The 13,906-nt window shown below is 37.7% G+C and overlaps 1 protein-coding gene across 2 annotated transcripts in view; it reads right to left on the minus strand.

Annotated features, from left to right (window-relative positions):
• Nucleotides 1–9,165: 9,165 nt before the first annotated feature.
• Nucleotides 9,166–13,906, minus strand: part of LOC106092304 (putative uncharacterized protein DDB_G0282133) — a 38,805-nt gene continuing 34,064 nt past the window's right edge. Inside the window, exons 8-11 of one of the 2 annotated variants that reach the window (XM_013259130.2) lie at nt 13,594–13,779; nt 13,284–13,338; nt 13,110–13,222; nt 9,166–9,781 (exon numbers count right to left, since the gene is read on the minus strand). In XM_013259130.2, the coding sequence (XP_013114584.2) occupies nt 9,617–9,781; nt 13,110–13,222; nt 13,284–13,338; nt 13,594–13,779 (519 nt within the window). In that variant the 3' untranslated portion in view covers nt 9,166–9,616. Of the gene's footprint in view, nt 9,782–13,109; nt 13,223–13,283; nt 13,339–13,365; nt 13,532–13,593; nt 13,780–13,906 lie in introns of those variants that run through there. The other variant, XM_013259131.2, reaches the window with a different exon arrangement.

A 13,906-nucleotide genomic window follows, 5' to 3' on the forward strand; every position in this document is an offset into this window, starting at 1 on the left:
TTGCAGCAGGAGCAGTCAAGATGCAATAGTAAAAGGCTCCAATAAGTGCAGCAGAAAAAAAATATATTGCTGAAGCAAAAAAAAAAATCAAAAAGAAAAAAAAGCAAAAAAAACAACAAAAAAAAATGGAATCTAAAAAAAATCATTAGCGACGGGATTCAATAGTCTCACCCCTTAAATGGCTCCAGAAAATTTATTGAAATAGACAATTTCACTGAGCCTAACTTCTATTTATAAAATAAAAAGCCTTGGAAATAATGCGCTAATTCAGCTAATTTTCGTTAAATTGTTGCGGGAACTGCGTATACGTATACGTACTAAAAACCAATACAAAAATAAAACCTTCCTCAACACAATCAAGCCAATGCTAATATGGATCTCAAGGCCCAGATCAAGCCCCACGGAGGTCCTATACAAGCACTTGGAGAAAAACCACAACTCCGACAGACCCACCCACACTATAGTAATAGCCTAGCGGTTAGTGACGTCGCCTTGCAATCCGGAAGCCCAGGTTCGAATCCCGGACCGGTCGAAATAAATTTTATTGTTCTAACGCCTGATGTTATTCAAACGCGTGAAAAAAAAAATAAAAAAAATAGAAAATAAGAAAAAATAGAACAAAATTTGTAGCTAAATTGTAGCAAAAAAAATATAAAGCAGAAAGCAGAAAACCAGCGACAAGTCACCCTACATAAACGAGCAAAATCGAATCAAATTTATGTAGTGCTGTCATACAGACCGATATCCCGGTTAAGGGTCTTAAGCCCATAAAAGCCGCATTTATCATCCGATTTCGTTGAAATTATAAACCGCGAGTTGTTCTGATATCCGAACCGAAAATGGTCCATATCAGGCCATAATTAGATAAAGCTGCCGTATAAACTGACCTACCGATTTAAGGGTGCGTTTATCACCCGATTTTGCTGAAATTTGGAACAGTGACATCCTATGGACATCCGCAACGAGTTTGGTCCAGATCGAACTATATTAAGATAAAGCTGTCATATCGACCGATCTGCCGAATTAAGGTTTTAAGCCCATAAAAGCCTCATTTGTTACCCGATTTCGCTGAAATTTTAAACAGTGAGTTAAACTGGGCCTCACATTGTCCGAATTGAATATGGCTGCTAAATAGACCGATCTACCGATTTAGGGTCTTAAGCCCATATTTTCTTTTGCACTGAAATTTAGAGCAGTACAGATCCCACCATACTTTGATATACATTTGGAACATGGAGTTGCACTAGGGCACCCGATATCCGAACCGCGTATAGTCGATATCAGACCGTGTTTGTATATAGCTGCCATATGGGCTGATATGCAGATCTTGAGCCATAAAATCCTCATATATAATATAACTTCCTTGAACTTTTAAACTGTGACTTATATACACTTCTCTGTACCTTCATTGAATATGAACCAAATCGTCCCATATTTGGACATTGGATTAGATATAGTAGGTTTTTAATAAAATAGGATAATAAATATATCCATGGGGATGGGTATCCAAAATCCGGCACGACTGAACTTAATGCGTTTTTATTTGCTTTTTAAAATTTGGTTAGGAATTGCTTCCGGTATATGCTTTAGAAGTAAAATCGGATGATCTGTTTATATAGAAGCAATGAGCATGGATTCAGACCGTACTTGGCAGGGATGTTGAGGGTTATGGGAGTAATCACTGCAAAATTTCGGTAAAATCAAAAATTGCGCCCTCGAGACGCTTAAGGAGTAAAATTGGGTGGTCGAATTATACGGGAGTTAAGGGTGTTGGGAGAAATTATGCAAAATTTCACCCAAATAGGATAAGAATTGCGACCCCCAGGGGGCCGGGAGATCGGTTTATTAGGGGGCTATAAGATTGAGATTTACTTTACAAAAATGTTGGAGATCATAAAAGAATCCGGTTTTCAAAATTTCAGCCAAATCGGATAAGAATTGCTCCCTCTAGAGGCTCAAGAAAATCAATTCAGGAGATCGGTTTGTATGGGGCTTTATAACTATATAGGCCGTTACGGACGGAGATCAAGAATACATATAATCGGAGTTGAATATTGCTTGATGTTGTAAACTTTATGACAAAATTAATATATCACTTTATAGGGCATGGTGAGTATAAGAACAAAAATTAATAAATATTCAATTTAACACTAAAGGAACGGAGCGAAAAAAATGCGGAAAAATGTTTGCCGGAGCAGGAGTGGAGAGGAGCGGAAAAAGGGTAACCTCTCCGGATCCCCGCTCCCAACACAAAAAATAAAACATTTGGAATATCTTTGGGACATACAAATCTGTTTTATTGGGGAAATACTATTTTTATAGTTACTGTGTAACATTTCCATCCACGGTTGAATGGTAGCCGAGAATTTGCCACTTTTTGGCTGGTACCATGTTCGTTTTTTCAATGAAAACAAAATACTTTTATAAAAATAGTTTCATAAATTATGGGGGAATGTCTTACTGAATCAAATCAGCAAGTTTTTCGCTTCAAAATCTATTGTCTTAAAAAAACAATCTCGAAAAATATTACATATTACCACCCTTTTTATGTAAAAGTCACTTAGTTAATGATAAAACCTTTTACGAGTATATTCAAAAATTCTTTTATGTCAAAAACGATTTGTTTACAGCAAAAGCTGCTTTGTTACATGAACAAATTATTGGTTTACTTTATTTAGGCCTTGTGTCTCTTCTAGGAAGACGTACGCACAAAAGACAAACTTTGTTTTTTTTTTGTTATAAGGCAGTCAGCAGCAGTCAGTATCTAAGAAACACACTCGTTTGCATTGTTTTTGTACCTTGCACCATAGGATGGGGGTATACTAATTTCGTCATTCTCTTTGTTATACCCTCCTCCATAGGATGGGGGGTATACTAATTTCGTCATTCTCTTTGTAACTACTCGAAATATTCACCTGAGACCCCATAAAGTATATATATTCTTGATCGTAGCGACATTTTATATCGATCTAGCCATGTCCGTCCGTCTGTCTGTCGAAAACACGCTAACTTCCGAAGGAGTAAAGCTAGCCGCTTGAAATTTTGCACAAATACTTCTTATTAGTGTAGGTCGGTTGGTATCGTAAATGGGCCATATCGGTCCATGTTTTGATATAGCTGCCATATAAACCGATCTGGAGACTTGACTTCTTGAGCTTCTAGAGGGCGCAATTCCTATCCAATTTGGCTGAAATTTTGCAGAACGTATTTTATTCTTACTTTCAACAACTGTGTCATATAAGGTTCAAATCGGTTCATAACCTGATATAGCTGCCATATAAACCGATCTGGGACCTTGACTTCTAGAGCCTCGATCTCTCTATTTTACTTCTTGAGTCCCAAAGGGCGCAATTCTTATTCGAATTGGCTGACATTTTACACAATTCTCCAACATATAATTTAATTGTGGACCAAACCGGACCATATCTTGATATCGCTCTAATAGCAGAGCAAATCTTTTCTTATATCCTTTTTTGCCTAAGAAGAGATGCCGGGAAAAGAACTCGACAAATGCGATCCATGGTGGAGGGTATATAAGATTTGGCCCAGCCGAACTTAGCACGCATTTACTTGTTTTATATAATTTGTGCTCAGTGATGCCACTCAAGAAAATTATCTCTTACCAAAATTTAAGAAAAATCCTACCAAACCTGACCAAAACCTACCAAAAGTTCCACAAGGCAAAAATGCGGTACATAAACGTTTTTATACCCACCATCAATCAGTTGGCCATTTTGCAATTCCATTTGGAACACATCATCTTCTTATATATAAAAATCTATTTGTGCTTGTTTGTTTGTTTGTATGTTTGTGTGTTCCTTATAGGCTCAGAAACGTCAGATCCGATTTTCTTGAAATTTTCACAGATGGTGCATAATGACCCCGTGGTGAAAATAGGTTACTACATTTTTTGATATCTGAAGGACCCTCCCCCTTACCTTAATTTTCAGAAATGCCAGATCTCGGTGTTAAGGGGACCACCCCAACCCCCAAAACACCCCTAAATCGGACATATTTACCGACCATGACAATATGGGACTCAAATGATAGGTGTTTGAGAGTAGGATACGAATCTGATATCCAAATGTGGGACCAAGTTTCTGGGGGTCCACCCCTTCCCCAAAACACCCCCCAAACAGGACTTATTTGCTGAACATGGCAATATGGGGCTTAAATAAAGGGTATTTGAGTGTAGAATACGATTCTGATATCAAAAGTGGGACCAAGTCTTTGGGGGCCACCCCTCCCAAAAACACCCCCCAAAGGAGACAAATTTATGACCATAACTATATGGGGCTCAATGAAAGGTGTTTGGGAGAAAATCACGAATTTGATACCAAAATTCAGGAAAAAGTATCTATGGGGCCACCCCACCTCCATAACACCACCCATATAGGACGTATTTGCTGACCATTCCAGTATGCGGCGGTCATGTTTGCGGACTATGGAAATATATCTGATATCAACATTCGGGACCTACTGCCTAGGGGCCGTCCCACCTCCATAACAATCCCTAAATAGGACGTACTTGCTCACCATGACAATTTGCGCCTTAAAGGGAGTGGATCTCGATATTGATTGTGTTAAGGGCTCATACCCCAAACCGGACATATTTGCGGACTTCGCCATAAAGCCAAAAGCAAACGAATTTGATATCCAATTATGAGGCCAATGGCAATACAAGGTTCAAATAAATGATATTTGAGAGTACAGCACGATGCTGGGCACGATGCTGTGTTTGGGGGACCACCCCACTCACCTTTCCCAAAACGCCCCCAAAGAGTAAAAATGTTGGGGCCAAGTGTTTGAGGATTGCTTGATCCCATAAACTCCCCTTAAACCAATGGCAATATAGAGTTTAAATAAATGGTTTTGAGAGAAGAGCACGATGCTGATATTTTTTCAGGGCCACCTGACCCCCGAAAACATCCCTAAATCGAACATCATGAAAATATCAGACTCAAATAAAGTATTTTAAGAATGGAGAACATCTAACACCCAAACTTAAATGATCGTAAACCCTCCGAGCCAATTCATAGACCAATAAAGATCACATGGGATTCAGAAAAAGGCATTTATATTGTTATACTGTTTTTCAAGCGATATACATATACTATTTTCGAAGCATGGTATTTCACTTAAAGCTCTTTAATTGTCGAAAATAAATATTCAAAGGATTATTCTGTTCTATATAAAAATAAAAGAAGGCACAGCAGAGCGGGTCCGGTTTAGCTTGTAAATTATAAAAATAAATTTTGCAGTGATTTGCATGAAAGTCCCAACATCGGAATATGGATCAGATCTGACCATATTTTTATGCAGCTGCCACATAGCCCTGTTTTACTATTGAAGGCACTGAACGCACAAAAGCCGCATTTCCTACCCAAAATTTACAAAATTTGAAAGAGATGCCTTAACGTTCGCACCAGTCAGTATCTGAACTTATGGCCCTTTTACTGAAATTTAAAGCAGTAAGACTCCTTGTAACAGTATCTAAGGTTTTGCTATGCACTCTTAACGAATAAACAAAAGCGGATTTTGTGTTATCCCCGGCGTCGGAAAAACCTACCAAAAATTAAGGTCAGCCTACCAACGTACCAACAGAATAAAAACCTACCGATTTTGGCAGGAACCTACCGAAAATGCCAACACTGTTAGTGCTATAATAATTATCTTTCCTAAAGTAGGTAGGCATATGGGCGGAACTTATAACTAATTTTTTGCTTTGATTATAGCATAAGGAATTCAACAGAAACCCAATTGATGTGGCAAAATTAATTAGAGTTCTTTATTATTTTGAATAGGCCCAATCTCTTTAAAATTAAAAAAGGCATAGCATGAATATATAAAGAAAACCCAGATGAAATTCCTAATAACATATTCTATTTATCAGGAATAAATGGTACCAGCCCACCCAAGCACGCTCCGCTATGCCTTCTACAATACACAGAATAAAAATTTACTTATGTATATTTATAATCTAAACTTCTGGTCTTAAAGGTGTATTTTGACTTCAAATGTACACACTCGACATTCATGGCATAATAGTGACTATACCTCTCGGTATAGTACATATATCGCGTTAAGCTAGCCACTTGAAATTTTGCACAGTTACTTAGCATTGACGTAGGTCGTTGGGGATTGCAAATATCGGTTCACATTTAGATATAGCTCCCATATAAATCGATCTCCTGATTTGAATTTTTGAGCCTCTGGAGGCCGCAATTTTTGTCCGATTTGGCTGAAACTTTGCGCGTAGTATTCTGTTATAGCTTCCAACAATTGTGTCAGGTACGGTGTAAATCGGTGTATAGCCTGATACAGCTCCCATATAAACCGATCTCTTGATTCGACTTCTTGAGCCCTTACAATCCGCAATTTTTGTCCGATTTGGCTGAAATTTTGGTAATGTTCTGCAAGACTTCCAACAACTGCTCCAAGTACGGTCCGAATCGGTCTATAATCGGATATAGCTTGCGTATAAACCGATCCCCTGATTTGACTTCTTGAGCCCTTACAAGCCGCACTTCTTGTCCGATTTGGCTGAAATTTTCCATGTATTGTTATGTTTTGAATTCCAACATTTGCAACTAAATGCGGTCTGCATCGGTCTTTAACCTGATATAGCTCCTATGTAAACCGGTCTCTCAACTTGACCCCCAAACATTTGACTTCATATTTCTATGCCAGGTTCGTTCTGCCTTCCAATTGAGACCCCATATTACCAGATCGCGCTACATGCTGCTTTGGGTTGTTCAGTGGCACACAACCCCCCTCTAATATTGAAATATCAAGTGCACTATTTTCGTCACATGATCATTTTATGAATATTGCAAGTAAATCTAAGTCTATACGAACATAAAAACATACAAAATATATTGATTTCTTACATTGAAACATATAGCACCTATCATGTAATGTAATCAAAAATACTGCACCCTCTTCATTTGCTTGTTTTAACTCTCCCCAAACTATTTCAATCATTAAGTGTGTAGTGTGGCCATGTTGACTTCTTCAATTTTTAAATAAGTGCGTTGCCAAAGTTGTGTTTAGCCGTTGCCAACATATTAAACAGCAAACGTGATTGCCCATAGCCGCATCTTAAGCTAATGACTGACCTTCATGCCAAAGAACACCAAGAGGGTCACACGCTTCACACCACCTTACACCCGCACCCCAATAGTTACCTCTTTTAGCTTACTCTTCCTCTCGCACTCTCGCCACTAATATTCCCACCTATGGCTTTGGTTTCACACAAATGCCGGATGCTTCTTCTATTGTAAATTAATTCCTCATTTGCTATACCGGAACTCCAAACAATCCCCCACATACCTCGACCTCACCGTCCTCGAAGCATCGCCATACTGTCAACATAAATCCTGAGATTTGAGGGCGGTAGATCCCTTACTGCTGCTACTTTAATTGCACAGACCTCTGTCTGAAAGATCGTACATTCGTCCGGTTGATGTTGAGTAAGTTGGAGTAGACTCCCAATCCAGTCCCTGAATCCATCTTAGAGCCACCAGTGAATATCGAAGTCTTCATTCCTCTCAAACACATCATTCGCCCTCAATTCGTGCCTCCGGGGAAAACGAATCCTAAATGTCCAAATCCCAATTGGTACCGGTGCCAGATACCCAGGGATCCTTCTCAGTCTACCCTGCGCATCAATAGAACCCACGATAGAAGTGTGGCCCCACCTGTCATCAAGACCTATGTGGTACGGATCTCTGTGCCCCTGGGACTCCGACGCAGACCATTCTCTGGACATTCTTGAACTCCCTCGTACGAGTCCTCTTATACCCGACTCTCCACCATGCCAGTGCCCCATATCTTATATCTGCGAGTGAAGAGCACTAGCACCGTCTTAGTTGGGTTCATCATCAACCCATTTCTGCTAGCCCATCGCGAGAATCTCCTCAGTGACCCTACGTGATTATCATCGACATAAACCTGCCTTGAACCAACAACACGACGCCTTCAGCATAAGCGATTATCTTCGTGTCATCTCCACCGAAATCCAACAGGATTTCATTCATCAAGAAGCTCCAGAAACCTCAATTTTTATCCAATTTGATTGAAACTTGATATCTACTCCTATGTCCTCTAAAAACCTTACCAAGTGTGGCAGGATACATACATTAATGTAGCCCCTTTATGAAACTATCCCCCGATTTTACCTATTTAGGCTTTAAAAAACTGTTATCCTACTATTTCATTAATTTTAAATAATTCACACTTAGTTCATTTGTGTGCATTTTTAAAAGAATCTCTAGTGGTGCGTTTTTACTTATTTTTTCAAAGGGCTAGGGGTCGAAATTCCGCGTCCTTGTCTGATCTAACATTGAAGTCTTAAATTACCAAAACCCAAGTTATGAAAAAGCTCCAGAATACCTTTGAAAGTTTGAGGTTCTTTGTTTGGCACATATAGGCGAGGATGATGAATAAAAGTCGATTGGAATTTTTTAAAGGGTGATTTTTTATGAGTTAAGTTTTTCGGGGCGGTGAAAGTGAAGTGTTCAGTAAACTCTACCATTTTGTCACGGAGAAACTAAAAACGAGCAACAACTACAAATCATTGAAATTTAGTATCAAAATTTGTGCTCTGTGTGCTCAACTTGATCGAAGTCGACTGTGAGATTTATGGGCTGGTGGCAGCATCGGGCCAATTTTCTTTAAAGACGACCGTGGAAGAAACGTTACCGTCAATGGCAGTGTTTCTCAATTGGACCATTTGAACCGGACCATTTGAACCGGACCAACCGACAATAACAACATGAAGTTATTTTTAAAAAGTAAATGCTAATGATGGGAGTTTGATTGATTAATTACAAATAAATAAATAAAGATAAAATTATCAGTTCTAATAAAAATGTTTAATATATGATGCAAATTTGAGCGTTCTATAAAATAGAAAACAAAAACTATATACATTACAAAATTACTCTTTAAATGCTTAACTGCGAGCAAGCATGGTAACTGCAAGCATGGTAACCCTACAATTGTCATATGATTGAAATGTCAATTTGCAAATGGGAATTGAAACTTTGGGAATGTTCCTTGAGATAACTTAAAATGCCAATAACCCCTCAATGGATTCGCTCGAATCCTTGCATTCATCAAATTTACATTCGATGCCAAATATCCAAATATTCTAATTTAAAATTCAGTAAAGTAAACAAATGGTTTGTATAGAGTCCAATGAAATTCAGAAGCGTACCTGATCGCACTCGTGTCAAATGAAAAAGTGCGTATAGTAAAACTTCATAGTTTGAATCGCGTCTGAACACAGGTATTTATTGAACACTTTTGCAATATTTTTATTTATGTATGCATATTCAGTAATTCACAATTTATTTAATTTAAATTCTCTTTAAAATTTATAATTATATCGTTTAATTACTTAATTTTCGATATTGAAAATTTTTTATTTTTTAATTTTATTTATAAATAGCTTGAGCAAAATGTATAAATGAAAACAAATAAAAAGTTAAAATCCATACTTTTGTTCTATTCCTTTAAAAATCTAACAATGGTTGGAACTACGGGATGCATTAGATGAGTTGAGTGTATAAACAGGTCATCGGCAAGAATGCGAAAGCCTTGCACTTGGCCCTTAGCGCCTCTGTTTGTTAACACGTTCAATGTACTTCATTTTGTTAAGGGCACGCTTAGCCGCATATGGATCCATCATACGCTTCCAGTCAGTTTGACCAACAACGAAGCCTACGGCGCGCATTTTTTCTTGTTGCCTTTTTTCTTCAATATCAGCCCAGCGAACCTGCAAAGAGATAACAACGAAACATATATGTCTGTATTCACAAAACTTAATGAAGATTTGAAATAGGTTTATTTGACAGATTTCCTTTATAGAACTGTCAAATAAACCTATTTCAAATCTGCATTAAGTTTTGTGAATACGGCCGTTATTTTTTAAAAGCATACGAAATATTGGAAAAATCATTAGATAGTAGAAAGTATCACCACGGCAGAACGATGGTTTACGATGTTCTTATATTTATGAACAAAATCCAAAATACAATCGGTTTTAGTCCGACAGCAGACCGCAGCAATTAGAAAAACAAAAAATCCTTTTTTTTAAGTTAGACAGAAAATGTGTTTTTGCTTGAGAATAAGATTTAACCGGCTTCGTAGATAGTGATTTTTCAAAAAGACATGTTTTTTGGGTTCTAACTATGCTCTTAAGAGTCATCGTGATAAACGTCATATACATATATTTGATAGGTTTTGGCCATATATTTCGAGGTGTTACAAGCATAATGTCGAAGCCAGTATAGCTCGGTTATGCGTATGGATAAAAAGGTGAACGAATCATCGACGTTCCGCAATTTGCTCTCTAAGGACCCGAAAACAGTTGGAAACATTCTGAGAGGATAAAACATGAATGGCTTTTGACTTTGAAACTCTTGAGCTATTGGCTGTGATACACTTCCCTGATTGCTCATACATGGCCAGTTGGTCAGTGTACTCGGATGGTACCGCTGTTTCTGGTGGCGTGGTTAAGGATATGATAACAGTTTGGGCGGTAAGATCGTTGGATGGCATATTGTCTGCTATTTTATAGAAGAAAGAAGCCTATGATATACGGCTTCTAGCCAATAGAATAGCCGGTTAGAGTAGTTTTTTCCCGAAACCAAGAAATCCAAGCCACTCTCTGCCAAAGAACTACAGGCAAGTTAGTCTCTCATATTTCTTATCGACCATGGAGGTAGTATTAGGCGCGGGTTTTAGAAACCTTGTCGACCAAACATTGCTTACAATAAGGGTCTTTCGATTGTCAATGCCCTTCATTATGTGGTTGTCTACATTGAAGGGATTTTGGGGATATGCGGCCATGCCCCGACGAAAGACAAGGACGAACAGACAAAGGATATTTTCTACGAGCGCCTAGAAAGAGAATATGACCGCTCTCCCGCCCATGATATTAAAATCGTCCTAGGGGATTTCAATGCGAAAATAGGGAAGGAAAATATCTTTGGCCCAGCACTCGGAATATTTAGCCTACATGAAGTAACTTCCGACAATGGATTGAGGCTAATAGACTTCGCCGCGGCAAAGAACACGGTAGTTAGCAGCACCAGATTCCAATATCGAAGGATTCACACGGCCACATGGCTGCCACCCGATCAAACACAAGAAACCAAATAGATCATGTTGTGATAGATGGAAGGCATTCAACCAGCGTGTTAGAAGTACGATCGATTCGAGGAGCGAACATCGATTCGGATTATTACCTTGTTGCAGCAAAGGTTCGCACCCGTCTTAGTGTGGCGAGAAAGGTGCAATCTGACAAACAATTGGAAACGACATACTCCACTCGACTGACCCAACTACTTGATGAAAGCACTCCTTGTCTCCAAGATATAACGAGGCGCTTGGAACGCTTTTCTACGTTCCGTTATTGGGACAAATGTTCTGTCATAGCCAATTAAAGTAAGTAAGTATACACGAGTTGATAAATAAGAGTTGCTTTTAAAAGATGGACAATTTTTAAATGTCTAAAGTCAAAAAAGCCATAGAGAGGAATAAAAGAGTCTACTACGCCAATAGATTTGAGATGCTTGGTCGAAATTGAAACCGCGATACGGGGAACCAGTCAAATGCTTCTAGCAAAAACACACTTTTGCTGACTTTAAAATGTTTTTTGCTATACTTTTCTTTGAATAGAATGCATTAAAGCCGGACAATGCCCTGCAATGGAATCTCAATGAGATTTTAAGACCGAAAAAAGCGCAAACAGATAAAACCTGTGCTTTTTCAACTTATTGAATACTGCAATCAAACTCATATCTAATTATCTGCAAGATAGCATCCAGTCTGTTGGGGTAAGGAATTGTATGTCCCCACCAATGCATACTATTCAAGGTGTTCCTCAAGGTTTTTCTTGGGATCGCTTCTCTTTTGTATGTATATCTATTTATCGTTCTCTTCCATTTGGATTTCTTTTATATTCTTTATTTTTTTATGGCTGGGGAGCCAAATATTTATTAGGTAAATATAATAAAGTACCTCATTATGTTAAGAAATGAATTTAATTATCTGTTATACTCAGGTTACTGAATTGTTTGTATGTAATTATTTTATTGGCTTTATATTACATATTTGGTTAATAAATGAAATGAACTACCACCCAGACTTAAATACACAAAAATTTAGATCTATGTAGATGATGTACCGATTTATTTGAGTTGTCTAAAGACCATGGAATAGAGAAGCTTAATATCGACTTATCCAATATTAACGAATGGAAACAGGCCGCATCTAAATCCCAACAAAATCGAATTTTATTTTTTTAACAATGTATACAAAGCAAAAAATTTAAACTTAACATGGAAGGACCAAATCGTATATGATTCGATTTTCACTTCAAGAGAAACTGCAAGCACATTTATTAGCCAATCTTCACAAAATTTTGCATAACGCTTTCTTCCACGACTGCCATAATATCTAAGGAGTTTGGTCGAAATCTTTTCACATTTGAATATAGTACCCATATATATGTTCGTCCGATTTTGAGTAATATTGCAATAATGGGGTCATTTGTTAACAGATTCTTTCGAAATTTGGCAAGAAATATTTTCTTATGAGTCTTGATATTACAGTTAAATCGGTTCAGATTTAGATATAACTCTCATATATATATTTCACCCGATTTTCACTTCTAGGGCCACTGCAAGCTAATTACTTCACCAATCTTTCCAAAAAATTTTGGGCAACGCTTTTCTCGGTGACTAACACAATTTCGTAGCGCTGATATCTTTTATTAATAGAAAACGGTCGTAACATCCGCCCATGTCGCGGTTATAAAGCCAAATTTAATTTTATGGCCATGGTATAGCCATAAGGCCTTTGATTTTGGACTTAATGACCATGGTATAGCAACAAGGCCTTTGATTTTTGACTATATCGGCTACAAGCTGCCGCCTCAGTGTAACAGAACAAATATAGTCAAAAACTTTCACAGGTTCCCAATGGAATGTTCGCAGAAATATAACTACAGTTCTCATATCATTTGATGGGTTTCTTTCATTTGGCGTGTGTTATTTTTTTCCTTCTTATGATCATTTAAACGTGTTAAATTCTCTTACCCTCTTTTTGCCTTTGCTATTGCTTTGAATAGGCTGCCAATCGTCCATCTGCAGGTATTCCTCCATGGTTTGCTTACGCTTTGTATTCAATTTGCTGGTACCATCTAACCGAGCTGCGATTGCAATAAAAATTGTTAACAAACATGAGTAGGTATATGAGTATTTGCAACCCACCTAAATTCTCGGTCGTTGTATCCGTTTCCCATTTACTTTTTAAGAAGCCACATTTCTATACATACAACAATTTATAAGAAATATTTTTTTAACAATATAAATACAAAAAAAAACTTATCATTTGAAAGAGGAGAGTTTATAAAATACCAAACCCCATACCACAGTAAACTTCTTGCATATTTGGCATTTGGGTTATCATGGAGAATATGAAATAAACTGGCATAAATGTTGACTTAAATTTGTATAACCTTTACATCCCAAATGTTTATGACGTTAATAACTTTTCGTGCCTCGCCTTGTCATTACTTACATTTTCTGTGGAATCATTACTGTCGTCTTCAGCCTCTTCTTGGTCGTCATCAGCCTCCTGGGTGTCTTTGACATTTTCCCCATCCACTGCTGCCGTTGCCGCCGCTGACGTTGTTGCAGTTTCTTTGTCAGTTTCATCCGCCGTTTGACTTAATGTTTCGGCATTTTCACTCACCGTATTCTCATCCTGTAAATAGAATTTATTGCCAAATCATGTATAAATTAATGAGTTCTCTTTAGTGGCATTACATTGTGGTATGTATATAGAAACAATATTTGTAAATAGGGTATTTGTTGTTTGTGAGAAGTGTTGA

The sequence above is a fragment of the Stomoxys calcitrans genome, chromosome 4 (genome assembly GCF_963082655.1).
Source record: "Stomoxys calcitrans chromosome 4, idStoCalc2.1, whole genome shotgun sequence".
Lineage (NCBI taxonomy): Eukaryota > Metazoa > Arthropoda > Insecta > Diptera > Muscidae > Stomoxys > Stomoxys calcitrans.